Consider the following 13,794-nt stretch of genomic DNA (forward strand, 5'->3'; position numbering starts at 1 on the left):
TTTGATACATCAACTTCCGGCGCAGTACGAGTTTGACATTTGTCCATCGAATTTACAAAAACAAAGTACATGGAATTTTTATTTATGTTTGTAGGTATGTCACCATGCTGCCACCTTGTATCTTTCCGCCATGCACAAATCACACACAAAAGACTGCGCATTGCGCATGTAAAGAAAAGATCAGCTCTTCTTTATGGGCAATTTTTACGTCATTTTCTTTCATTCGCTCAAGCAGTCAAGTGTGACGTAATGCGCAGAACGAAGCAATTTTGAACTCGTGGATGCGCAATCCTCTGTATGTGACTTGTGGTACGTATTTACATTTATTTTACCGTTGCAAATTTAGCAATAAAATAAAATAAATACAACATATTTTATATTTCATTTTTTACTTTGTATTTGGTTTCAGTTTTTATGCTGTAAAAATATAAAACTTTTTCTGGATGTTTGCCGTAACCATTTTGGTCTTCGTGATACGGATCTTTTTGAGCCGACTATGCTCTATGATCTGACAAATTTTCATCGGGTTTTAATAACACTTTCAAGACTATCGCAATGTCGCAAAGTACAACAACTACATCCGGATTTAATGTAAGTACTAAATACTATTTGTACGTGGAAAGCGTAAAGATACAGTTCATTAAGATAATTAGAAATATGCCATTTAGTTTGTAGATGAAACAATCGCAAAACTAGTTCTAAATGATGAATACAAGCCAGAATCGAGAACCAAACCCCATAAAAATATTAAAAAATAACGGAAAGCCTGGCAGATGTGAAACATCGACATTACTTTCTAAAAGTAATATGCAGAGACGAACAGATCGCGATAGAAACTAAATAATGATGAAATAAAATGTTACGATCTTTTCCGAAGTCGTCCCCAAATTACCCGGGAGGATCCCGAGGGAGTTCCCAAAATCGTATCGAAATGAACCCGGGAGAACCGCGAGATAGCCCTCGAAATAACCACCTAACGATCCCGAAGCGATCCCCAAATGACGCCGAAGTAAACCCCAAACGACCCTGAGAGGACCCCTGAAGACTACCCACAATTATACCAAATGACCCCGCGAGGACCCCGAAATAGTCCCCGAAATCATTCCGAAATAACCCCTAACAGACCTCTAAGTGATCCCCATATGAGCCCGAGAGAGTCCCCAAAAGCATTCCGAAATTACTTCAGGACGCGTCGCCACGCCAGAAATCGATTTTGCGTGCACCTATAGATGTTTCACATCAAAAATGTTTCACCCCTCGTTATGTTATCTATTATTTGAGGAAATTTGCTTTATCGGTATTTCACGCTTATCAGGCATTTATGCACAGCCTCCAAAAACACTATTGGCGAATCTGATAATAGATTTTGATGTCACTGGTGATTAATCGGTTTTTGAGGTTAGAGCCGAAGTTGAACTTGTTAGGCTCAAATGCATGTAAATATATTTGTCGCATTACGAATTTCGCCAACTGTTTTATACCCAGCGTGTACTTGTACACAAGGGTATTATAACTTTGATTGGATAACAGTAGTATGGAATGGCATAATGGAATCGAGATAGACTTCCTTATATCCAAAGTATCAGCATCGAAAACGATTTTGCTTGAGCCTTAAAGGGTTACCTTGAGTAAAAATTGCGATATCTTTACGACGAACGGCGACGGCCGTGGCGTGGTGGAAGCGTGCTCCGCTTATCCCACCAAGAATTCTGGGTTCAACACTTCAAAAATTTAGAAAAAGTTTTTATAACCGGTGTTATTTGGCAAACACTCCGAGTGTATTTCTGCCATGAAAAGCTTCTAAGTGAAAACTCATCTGCCTTGCAGTTGCCTTTCGGAGTCGGCGTAAAACATGTAGGTCCCGTCCCTCCAATATGTAGTGAAAATTAAAAGGGGCACAACGCAAATTGGAAGAGAAGGTCAGAGGTGTATCGCGCCTTGCATTTATTTAAGAAATTTGGTAAACTGTATTATCTTGACGCGTAACAGATTTGTATTGAAAATGGGCGAAGTCGAACGATAACTCCGCCAATTTTTTTGATATAGAAAATTTCGAAAATTACAAAAAAAAGCGATAATTTAATATCTAATAAGTGGGTTGACTTGATAACGAGCAATGTAAAAGCAATGTAAAATGGGCTTGAAACCCACCACATTTACAAGAAGAAAATTGTAAAGTTTTTCAACCCTTCTAAATCAAAAGGTGCTGAAGATATCGTGCTGAAATTTGGCATGGTGGTTATCCTGGCTTTAAATATACATTCCCAACCCTACACTACGCATACCTTCTCTACTCTACTATATGCTAGATCTTAACTTTGCCACCAAATTGCGATTGTCCTTCTTTTATCAAAGTCTTGAATTTTTCGTAAAATATTCCAAAATGGGCTCTGCATGTGAAAAGTGTTCTCCCCATCTTGAGTCAAAACGGTGACATTTTATTAAATTATTAGTAGGATGATCAAGAGATACACGCCGCCGATTTATATCGTTTTTTGCACGCCGCCGAATGTCCCCGCTTTACTATATCGACTGCGGAGTGGAATATTACCGTTTCGAAAACGCCCTATCCCAGAAAATGTTTGAACAACGTCCTGTTTCAGAGTTTGTTTCAAAAACGTCCTCTCTCAGAATTCGGTTGAAGAATGTCCAATCTCAGATGTTGTTTCAAATGGTTCAAATACTCATTTGGAAATATTCTCACCTATACTTTAGTTGAAGATATATGTACTTATATAAGGGTTTGAAAAATCGCTTGGCCTTATATTCAAACCTCTGGTCTAAACTTGCGAAACCATAAAATAGCGTCTGAAACGTTGATTTCGATTTTCACACTTAATCAGCGTATCTAAACCAAGTTTAAATATCACCTACACGTTACGGCTTCTGTTACAAATGTGAATATGTAGGCCCAAAAAAAATGTGATTTCAAGAGCGGCATCCTTCATCGAATAGTTACTCCCTAGCGTGACAAAATATTCGTCAGAAAGTTTTCGTAGCTTCACCTAGAGCTTCTAGGAAAGTTACGTCAACGGAGGTATGAATTTGAAGTCGCAGTCCTATAGGTTCTGTGTTGGCATACTGTATGTGGGGCAGGAGGCCTGGTAACGAATGGTGGTTGGGATTGCTACTATTCAAACTTCCGAAATTCTAGCTTTTAAAAACAGCGAAAAACGGGAGACGCCCTTTGGCTTGATCAACATTAGGCCAGCATTAATGCTAATCGTTAAAACTGTGCCAGGAGAATCATGACTACTAAAAAACCAATAATAGCGGCCGTATGTCGCCTATGGGCGTGAACGGCAAGGAGTCACAAATGATTTAAAGAACATACGTCGACGACGAGTATTAGGAGATAGGCCAGAACATATTCTTCGGGGAAACTAAGCACGAGACATACAGACAATAGTGTGACCATTTTAGGTATTTGTATTTTTTTCGGCAGACGCAGCATTACCAGCCCCTAGGACCGGAGTAAGGTTCGATGCCTCCCTGGAGTAAGTGAAGTAAGGACAGTCCCTCCGCCACAGGATTACTCCAGCATATAGAACGGGTTGCCGTGGGAGGTACGAAATGGCAAAAACTTCGATTTCCCTAAATTTATATAAGCAAAACCTTTAATAAATATTACTTTTTTAAATAAGAAAATCAAGTTTTTGATAGTAGGTAGGACGGCGTACGCCGGTATATTATGGATCCCACGCCGACGCCGCCGATGAAGTGATCGGCGTAAACCTCTAGGATGTACCATTTCTTATAAAATATTTTTCTCTTTCAGAGGTTTCAATATTCAATTATCTCCCAGCGAACGATCACATTCGGATGAAGCTATTTATAAGGATCTGCATTCAACGTAAGTAACTGAAATCATTGATAATTTACATAGACGTACTTCGGGGTGCGGCTTATCAATATTTTTAAGGTAAAAATCATGTAAAATAAAGAAGTCGTACCTTAGGCAACGACCTTAGCAGCCGCACCTATGCAACTTGATTTTTCCTAACGATCCAAAGCTAGGTTCCACACCAGGCTTTAAGCATTCAGTGCTTTTGGCGCTTTAATGAGCTGCTTATTATTTTTTTTTTTTTGGTGCCCTTAAAGCAACTGGCTACATACCAATCTATACTACCATAAACAGAAAAGTCCTTCTAAACTTCACGCTAGTTTGGCCTATCGAATTCACTGCATAAGCTCACTAAAACCTTGTCAGATTTGTAACGGTGATTTTAACACTAACTATACTGATACTCGATCAATGTAAAAGTGGAGGCTACAGTGGTGGAGCTTAGAATTTTTTTTTGCATAAGAAGGCATTAAGGCACTCTTGAACTTCTTGTATGTTTATGCGAGCTGTCGCAGATATACAAATTGCTGAAGTCTGTATTTATTTGAAAAGTCCAGTTTATTTTGTTATAGCTCATCATAAATACGCCTCTAGCCTCTACTTGTCTTTCTCACACTTAATCTTTATACAGCATGTTCATAGCAGATGTGACAGTACCTCGCCCTGTGGTTTAATTTTTATACATCGAAGCCCCCCTACCCCAGCCGAGGGAGTTTCCATTGCTTCCTTCGCGGATGACTGCACGATAATTGCAACATTCTCCGGTCCTCCCTTTGATGAACTATGCACCTCGCGACCTTATTTACAACGTGTACAATTTCGGCAACATTGGACATCCACGTCGATGGCATTAAGCTATCGACTGTCTTACAACCAAAAATACTGGGAGTGACGCTGAATTTCGGCGAGCTCGTAGCTGAAATTGTATCATAAGTTCAAAGCCGTTACAAAATCCTCAAGTTCCTCACTGGCAGCACTTGCGCAAAGACAAAGGAACGCTCTTAGCTATCTATAAAGCAATTTGGCAGCCGCTTGTGTGCTACGAGTCTGCGATATGTTCACCTAGCTTAAAATAAACACACTGGAGGAAGCTTCAGGCCTGTCAAAACGACCAAGGGATGTCTTCTTATGTCGCCAGAACATCATCGACACAGTGAGACGAGAACAAACCGGGTTTGTTAAGGAGACATCTCCGCAAGCACTATGAAGAAATCCGGCACACAAGAATTCAACCGTTTGAAAAAAAAAAAAATGCATAAACATGCCCTCAGTCTCATCCACAAAGATGTGGCAAAGTCTTTTGCCGATGAATGCCCAGCGAACCCCATTTTGAGTGTCCAAAAGCTGAAGCTCGCAGTAAAGGAAAGCAGATTTCCCAGCACAACATGCATCACTCTCCCCAACTTCAATCTGGATGCTGCAATAGGTTAAACTCTTACTTGTACGAAATCAACCCCAACCCCAACCATCTTTTGCACTGTGAAACGAACGCATCTAACACCCATATCGCCTTGGTGCGATAGTGCTAGTTTCCTGTCAAAGGCTAAGAAGTGGAAGAAGGAAAATATTCGGCTAATAAGCCTGTAGCGTTTATGGATACAACTTATTGGTATTTGCAGCTTTTGCTAAACACGCGAAACTAGCCGATCTCTTAAAAAAACTGGGACCTGCGGTATTGTAGGTAAGCACATTGCCCCATACCAGACGAACTTAATGGTTTAATGTTTTTATATTTACCTAAGGGGCATATCAGTGGTTTCTCTACTACGCCAAGAGCGGCAGCCGCCCTAGCGTAACCCTGCCCAGTAGAATGTCTGCAATGCCCGAAAATTTCATAAGGCCTGGTGTGGACTACTAGCCTAAACTATATGTGTACATGTGTATGTATCCTACTACATAATCTCTAATACATACTCTATAGTTCTGAGTTTCGTTAGTGAATTTTGCTTGAAGGAAAGTAGTTAAATAAAATTTTTTTAAACTTGCAAATTTTTCTTAGCCGTGTTAAATTGTTAAAACTCCATTTAAAATGTTGTACTTATTATTAAGTCTATACATCTTGCCTATGAAACAAAAATGTATGCATATTTATATATCTTTAATATTCTCTATTCTACTACTGATCTCTATTCTACTTTCGCATCCAATTTCGTATGTATTTTAATTTTGCTGCTGCCGCTGCTAATAATGAATGAATTTGTCAATTAACTAATTAATCAATCAATCAATCGCTGTATCAACGAATTGAGACCTGAATAATCCATCAACTTTTATCAAACGACGGACGTATATTACATATAAACGTATGCACGTGTTTGACCCAATGAGATGTTGGTGTGTTTTTTGTATTTTTGTTTTTTTGTTTTTTCCTCAATATTTGTTTCCACATGCGTCGCTAACAGCGAACCCAAAAAGAATGCTAGCATTGATGGTCCATCAGATTATTGGGATCGAATCTCGCATAGCGACTCATTATCCGTCGAGGAAGATAATAGCGATATAACAATCGAAAATGGCACTGAGGACACCGAAGACTATGAGGAGGATTTATTTTCAAATTTATTTGAAAACTTTGATGATGAACAAACTTCGGTTAAGAGTGCTAGCTCTGGGACTACAATGGCATCTAGCTACAATCCTTCATCAACGAATGCACCACATACACGCAGTACCACTTTGAGTAATTTAAGTGGTTTAAATAATAGTCGAGTTTCTGCAAGTGGCTCTTCGGTTGGTGACAGTTTATGGGCTGCCAATGCAATTGGGGCGTGCAGCAGCAGCAGTGATAACCAAAGTTTACAACGTTTAGCTGCAACAGTTTGGAATTATCAAACAACAGCGAGGGAAGTGGCTGGTCATGAATATTTGAATGATATTTATATTGAAGAGGATGGAAAGGTGTATGAGGATTTATGCTACGTCACGTTCTCATCAAAACCAGCTGAGGTGCGCACAGCAGCGTCTTATTTTTGTTGTTGTTGTAGCCAAAAAGCAGTCAATTGTCTTGTGTTTCTTTTTTACACTCCTTCATTTGTAGTATAGTACTTATGTTTTGTGGCAGCATGTAGCCATAAATGCATGTAAATATAAAGCAACTAGTTACAACGAGAGTAGTGCTCGACTAGTATTCCTGGAATCAGTTGTACATTTTTCATTTCAGTTATAGTTTGCGATACTTAAGCTCTGATGATACACGTTAAATAATGATTAGAAATCATAATAATTATTAATTAGATTGCGTTAGCTTTCGATTTTTGTGAAAAATTTATTGATTAATAATTAACTAGGACAAGTTTAGCAGCACTTCTGTTTCCTTTGTCTTTCTAGCTGGCTTCAGCTCAGCGGGACTTGAAAGCGTTGCCTGCCGAAAAAATAGCAGACAGTCACGCAAAGTGACATTCGCACACTACAGGTTTAATTAAATAAATAAAAATACAATGTCGAAGAAAATTTAGGCCGAGCTTCTCTTCCAATTTGCGCGTGCTCTTCTAAATTTTTCCTACAAACTGGCGGGATGGGATCCACATGTTTTACGCCGACTCCGAACGGTATCTGCAAGGCAGATGAGTTTTCAATGAGAAGCTTTTCATGGCAAAAGTACACTCGGAGTGTTTGCCAAATCACTGCCGAAGGGCGATTCCGCTTAGAAAAGCTTCTTATTAAAAAAACTTGCTTCTAAATTTTTGATGTTGCTTTTCCCGTGACTTGAATCCATGATCTTCGGTGTCGTAGACGGAGCACACTACCACCATACCACGGCGGCCGCCAACAGGTTTTATTACTACCTTTGAAATGGTGCTAATCGGATGTACGATGGAATAGTTGGTAGCCCAACGACTACTATATGTATTTAAATTACTGACTGAAAGGTTTGGACTGTCTCATAACCAGCTACGACTGAAATAGTTAACAAAGCGTCTGCACCCGACGTCTTTGCAGACGCTTTCTTCGGCTCAGCAAGTCAATTTCGCAGCAAAAGAAGTTCGAAAAAAGAAAATTTACCCAATAGTCAAAAGTAATTTTCTTCGCCGGTTCCACCTGTTGTTTTGGTTTTGATTCTTGCTTCGGTTCCTGTTTCAGTTTGCGTTGATTACGGCTTCAGGTTGCATTTCGTTGCCTGTTGAACTCAGTTTCGTTATTTGCCTCGGATCTAGTTCAATTTCCTTTCCTTTTCCTTCCTTTTTTTATTTTATTTTATTTTGTTTTCCTTTCTTATTCCTATTGTCTTTTCTTTTTTTACTTCAGTTTTCTTTTCTTTATTTTGCTTCCATCCTTGCTTTTATGAGCTCAGAATCCTATTTATCATGCAGCCCAAAGGCATTTCAATTTGACTTCAACATAAAAGCCATTTCTTAAGGGCCTGGCTAAGTAGCTGAATCCTTGACTTCGCGACCTGTAAACATGAACGCAGACGTGTTCAACCGTTTCTTCCTGCAGCTTGGAACTCCCAGACTGCTGTTACTAACGACGTCTTACTTATAAGCATGTGATGCCAGAACGCATGCCCATTATGAGCATTTACTCATTTCGTTTTAGAGATGTGAGCAACTTTGTAAGTCTAATATCGTATTATTTGCACATGATCTTAGAAATTTTGCAGCCCGTTCTTCTGTGCACGTCTTTCCTGCTTTATGTATCATATGCAACTCCTGTCTTCTTTTGATTTCAACGTCTACCGTTGATTCCATGAGTGCTGGGCCTCCCTTGCCAACCCATCGGCCTTTCGTTGCCTTGTTTGCATTCCAGAATCCCTTTCGATGAAGTATTATGTGAGATTATGTCCTCAATCCCAGCCCCACGTACACCCTAGCATTCTTTTACATGCATAAAGTGCCTTTGAAGCCTTCTTCACCCTCTCCTCCACGTTGAGCTTCCATGACAGCGACCTATGAAAAAAATCGCCGCTAGGTGGCGCAAGGATCGAGATATTAACAAAAATCGTATTTGTGGTCCGATTTGGCTCATATTTGGAAATCATATTTGACATACAGAAATATAAACCGCTTTAATTCACGCCAGGTGTCGGAATTCAAAAAACTCGTACTTGTCTGTCCGATTTGGCTCTTTGAACAAATATTATATACAGTCCGGTAGAAGTGACAGCAAAATACTTTGGAGCACATAAGTTCAAATTTTGCTAGTGAAATTGCAGTATAAAAATTCTAGTCCCGTTAGAAGAGACGTCAAAATACTTTGGAGCACATACATAAGTTCAAATTTTGCTAGTGAAATTTCAGTATAAAAATTCTAGTCCCGTTAGAAGAGACGTCAAAATACTTTGGAGCACATAAGTTCAAATTTTGCTAGTGAAATTTCAGTATAAAAATTCTAGTCCCGTTAGAAGAGACGTCAAAATACTTTGGAGCACATAAATTCAAATTTTGCTAGTGAAATTTCAGTATAATAAAATAATAAAAAAAAAATGTTTAAGTTAAACGGTTTTATTGAAAACAATACTTACATTAAAGAGTAATAATAATACTAAAAGATAGAAAATAATTAGGTAGGTCCTAGGTACTAGTCATCACACTCCTCATTAATCTAGGGCGTTGATCAGACAATTAAATAAAAGCGTTGGGCGCGTGAAATTTCTGAAAATGTGAGGCGTAGCATAACCTGATTAAGGTTCAGTTGGTCTTACTTATGACTATTAGAATTAAACGCCCTAGATTGATGAGGAGTGTGATGACTTGTACCTAGGACCTACCTAATTATTTTCTATATTTTAGTATTATTATTACTCTTTAATGTAAGTATTGTTTTCAATAAAACCGTTTAACTTAAACATTTTTTTTTTATTTTATTGTTCTATCACTTATCTTTGCTTGTTTTTATGATGCAACAACAATTTCATTTTGCTGCTTTTTAATAAATGCTTTGGAACCACGTTAAACCAACGTCCTTATAGGTATGTATGCGTGCGTCCCTGTTGTCATGTGAAAGTTTTGTGCTGTTTCTAAGGTTGTCCTATAGTCTTCCGATCTCGGAGGCGCCAACTTCTATATCTTCGAAAAAGTCACCAGTTTCGAAAATTTTTGAAAATAGAAAAGTTGGGGGTCTCGGAAAATGGAAACCGCTCAAAAGGATTCAGATCGTTGTTGTTATAATTTCGAAGTACCGAAAGCAAACACTTCGGGCGAGTTCCTAAAAACTGATAGAATTTTGTCGAGTTTTTGGAAGTTACACGAAGTTTTGGCGGTATTCGAGCTAAAGGCACCCATGTTTAAATTCTTAACGTCAGATACCATCATCATTAATTAGCGCTTGGAAATTTTGGCCATTGAATAACAACTTCATTTCTGTTGCGCCAACCAGGAGCAACAAGAGAGATTATGTCTCGTTGTTGTTATAGCGATAAGGATACTCCCCCAAGGCCTTGGCGATGTTGATGGCCCTTTGCCCGTTAACAAGCACCATTAACGATTGGGTATGATCACATGAAACCTTCTAGACCATACCGGCCTCCCACCCCCTACATCCATAAGGAACTTGGGATCGCCAGAGCCTCGGCTGTTTAAGAAACAAGATTCGCCACGGGTAGGTGAGGTTGGCAATGGAGGTTGGAGAAGCTATATATTGCGCTGGCAAGCCGTTGAAATCAATTGGGTATTTTAGTCGCCTTATACGACAGGCATACCTGCCGCGGGTATATTCTAAACCCCCTAACCCGCTCAGTGATGATCCCCCTTCCTCTGCTACGAATTCTTGGTGTCGAGGAATTTTTTCTGAGCCGCAGCGACTAAAACCATTCCTATAACATGACCTAGGAAGTGAAGCCTTGGGGGTTTTATTTATTACACTATTTTCAAATCTGCTTAGTTTTCATACAGCTCATTAAAATTCCTTCCAAACACGCCGTTTTCTTCAAGGGTTGGACTTTCGATCTCCCGGAGAACTTTCCTTTCGCATACACAAAGTGCCATCACATCTTTTGTCGACACTTTCCATCATTCAAGGCAGATAAACTGAAAGAAATGGTGCTAGTAAAATCAACAAATCGGTTCTGTCGTTCTTGACTTAACGGAGATTCGGTGAAATTGATCGAATATGGTTAATTCGACCGTTTGTCAAGCGAACAAATTAGTTTAGTCATTTCAACAGAAGAGAAATTCTCGCTCTTAAGTTAACAAAATTCTGTAAAATTGACAGATTCCTAATCAATCTGATTTTTCTGTTAACACAACTGATCTCACTGGTCATTTCAACAGCGATCAACATTCAGTACATGAGCAAATTTCAAAGAGAATTTTACGCTCACTGCGCTCTCTACTTTGTACCTATGACGGTGGTGCCACTTGTTAAAAAAAACACCAAAATAAGAAAACCACACAAATTTGGAAAACAACAAAAAACTAGTTTTTCAGTTATCAATACAAAACGAAAAAACCTTTTTTAATTTACTGTGCATAACACTGCAAAAAATTATGCGATACAGAGACACCTATATATCGGGTACAATTTTACAACTTCTCCTCCAAGCGAAATGCAAAATTGCGCCCCTTTGTTGCAAAAGTTTTGTTTGAACGAACAGGATTTTTCCAAAGTTAGTAAAATTTGTTCGAGTTTTTACGAATTTTCACTCACGTGAACGAATCTGATAAGATAATAAAAAACATCATTTTTTAATGTTGATGTTTCCGACAACATAAAAGTTTGAGTTGTTTTGGAATCGTTTCAACTTAAAGTGTTACGAGAATTAAACTTGCCGAATTACATGTAAGTTACTCCAGTGGTGAATTACCTTCCTGCGATTTGATTCCTTACTTTTCTATAACTTACAAGTTCTCTATTTAAAATGTTATGTCAAACATTTATACTACAAGTTTTGTCCGAAACAATCAGGTGTGGACACTACAGGCGAGAGAAGAAATTGAGAATGAGCTGAGCTGCAACCGAAAGAATTGAGAATCAGTTTTGTGACTACTATTTTCATTTCTATTTGCAAAGCGAAGTTCAAAACTATAAATAAAATAAATTATAAAATATAAAATTTGGTGAAAGTGCGTTTAATAAAACAAAATAATAAAGTGTATAATGTTTAATGTGTGCCAGCATATTTGATGTACGCCAGCAATTGAAGTTCGGTTAGTAAGTGTGTACATATGTATGTATATGTAGCAAGCATGCGTATTTATGTATTCACATATTTACGTATGTATGTATATGGCAACATAGGTACTTTCGTACATAGCTGTCGCAACAACTTTCTTTTGTTCATTTGACTACTAAAACGGTCAATTACGAATCAACGATTTGTGCGCAGTTGATTCAACATCTTGTTGCGATGGATAAAAATTGACAGAAATTGCGGTTGAATTGACCCGTATTTTGGTTGATTTTACGAGTCTTTTTCTTTCAGTGTATGATGAGTGAGTTTCCTTCCGCTCGAAAAGGCCATTCCCAATCTTTACGAAGCTGGGGCTAGCGCAGTGAGCGTAAAATTTTCTTTGAAATTTGCTCATGTACTGAATGTTGATCGCTGTTGAAATGACCAGTGAGATCAGTTGTGTTAACAGAAAAATCAGTTAGATTGATTAGGAATCTGTCAATTTTACAGAATTTTGTTAACTTAAGAGCGAGAATTTCTATTCTGTTGAAATGACTAAACTAATTTGTTGCTAGGTTCAGTAAGTATGAGTTTTGAAATGTACACTTTCCCAGAAAAGTGTATATTTTAAAAATCACACTTACTGAATCTAAAGCCTATAACCTCTGAAGGTGTTGCTCAGCGTCTTTTGGCAAAACCGTGCAAGCTTTGTCGGTAACTTACGGTAGACAGAACCGTATATGTAGCGGGCTGAATCCTATGTTCTCCACAGCTCGGCGGTATTCACAATCATACATAAAAGTTTGCTCCGACACAATCTCAACCTAAGCTTAAAATTTATGGGCGGTTTTTGCAATTTTTATTTTATTCCATATGGGCACCGAGCCACTCTAATGTACCAACTGGGAAATTTGTTTTCTTTGAGAATGCAAATGAAGTAAATTTTTTTCTTGTGTGTATACAAAAAAAGTCTTTCATTCTACTCAAATTATTTCCATTTTATATTTCATAAGAATTGTTCGAATTAAGCAATTTTATTTATGAAAAATCTTAAATAGAATATGCATGCATTTACGTATATTTGTCTGTGTGTACATAACTTGTAATTGCATGATACTTTATTTGAATTTCATTAAGAAGTTTTCAACTTGAAAAACTGCACGTGCGACTCTTTTTTTATTTATTTATTTAATTCATACAGTCTAAAAGTTCTTCGATAATTGAGCTACATACATAATACAATAACTCTGATTTCAAAGCATATTAGCATTTAACTTAGCTCAGAGGACTAACGCATCATCAAGGTCATGATTCAGGTGGCCACAAGAAATCAATTTTAGACTTTCCGCTGGGGCACCCCCATAAAATATGCCAATAGATTAGAAAATGATACATACAGAGTTTCAGGCCAATCCGATAATGTTAAAAGGTGCCTCATTGAGGTCAAAGTTAGGAAAAACAGCAATTTTTCAGAAAAAATTGTTTGTGTTTCGGCAGTAAAAGTGAAACCATTTATGCCAGGAACTTGACTGATCTTAAGAATACTTTTATAAAACGGTTATTTTTAGCAGTATTTAGCATTTATAAGATCAGGTCATAGTAGATATCCCTAATTTTTAATTTCCATGCAAACGTCTATGGACATTACAATATCAATGGTAATGTCCATAGACGTCAAGTTCCTGGCATTAAATGGCTTCACTTTTACTGACGAAACACTAAAATTTTTTTGGAAAAATCGCTGTTTTTCCTAACTTTGACCTCAATGAAGCACCTTTTAACATTATCGGATTGCTCTGAAACTTTGCAATAATCATTTTCTGATCTATTGGCATATTTTAGGAGGGTGCCCCGAAAGATAGAACAAAAACTAAAATTCACCATATGTGACCCGGTCTATGAA

The 13,794-nt window shown here is 38.0% G+C and overlaps 1 protein-coding gene across 6 annotated transcripts in view; it reads left to right on the forward strand.

Annotated features, from left to right (window-relative positions):
• The window catches only part of Vav (Vav guanine nucleotide exchange factor), a 257,307-nt gene that overhangs the window by 75,806 nt on the left and 167,707 nt on the right, over window positions 1–13,794 (forward strand). For all 6 annotated transcript variants that reach the window (XR_010952942.1, XR_010952944.1, XR_010952943.1 and 3 more), the window contains exons 2-3: window positions 410–591; window positions 3,779–3,853. Coding sequence is in view for 1 of the 6 variants with exons in the window: in XM_067783192.1 (XP_067639293.1) it covers window positions 410–591; window positions 3,779–3,853 (257 nt within the window). In the remaining 5 variants the exon portion in view is untranslated. The remainder of the gene's footprint in view (window positions 1–409; window positions 592–3,778; window positions 3,854–13,794) is intronic.

This window comes from Eurosta solidaginis, chromosome 4, assembly GCF_040869045.1.
Source record: "Eurosta solidaginis isolate ZX-2024a chromosome 4, ASM4086904v1, whole genome shotgun sequence".
Classification (NCBI taxonomy): domain Eukaryota; kingdom Metazoa; phylum Arthropoda; class Insecta; order Diptera; family Tephritidae; genus Eurosta; species Eurosta solidaginis.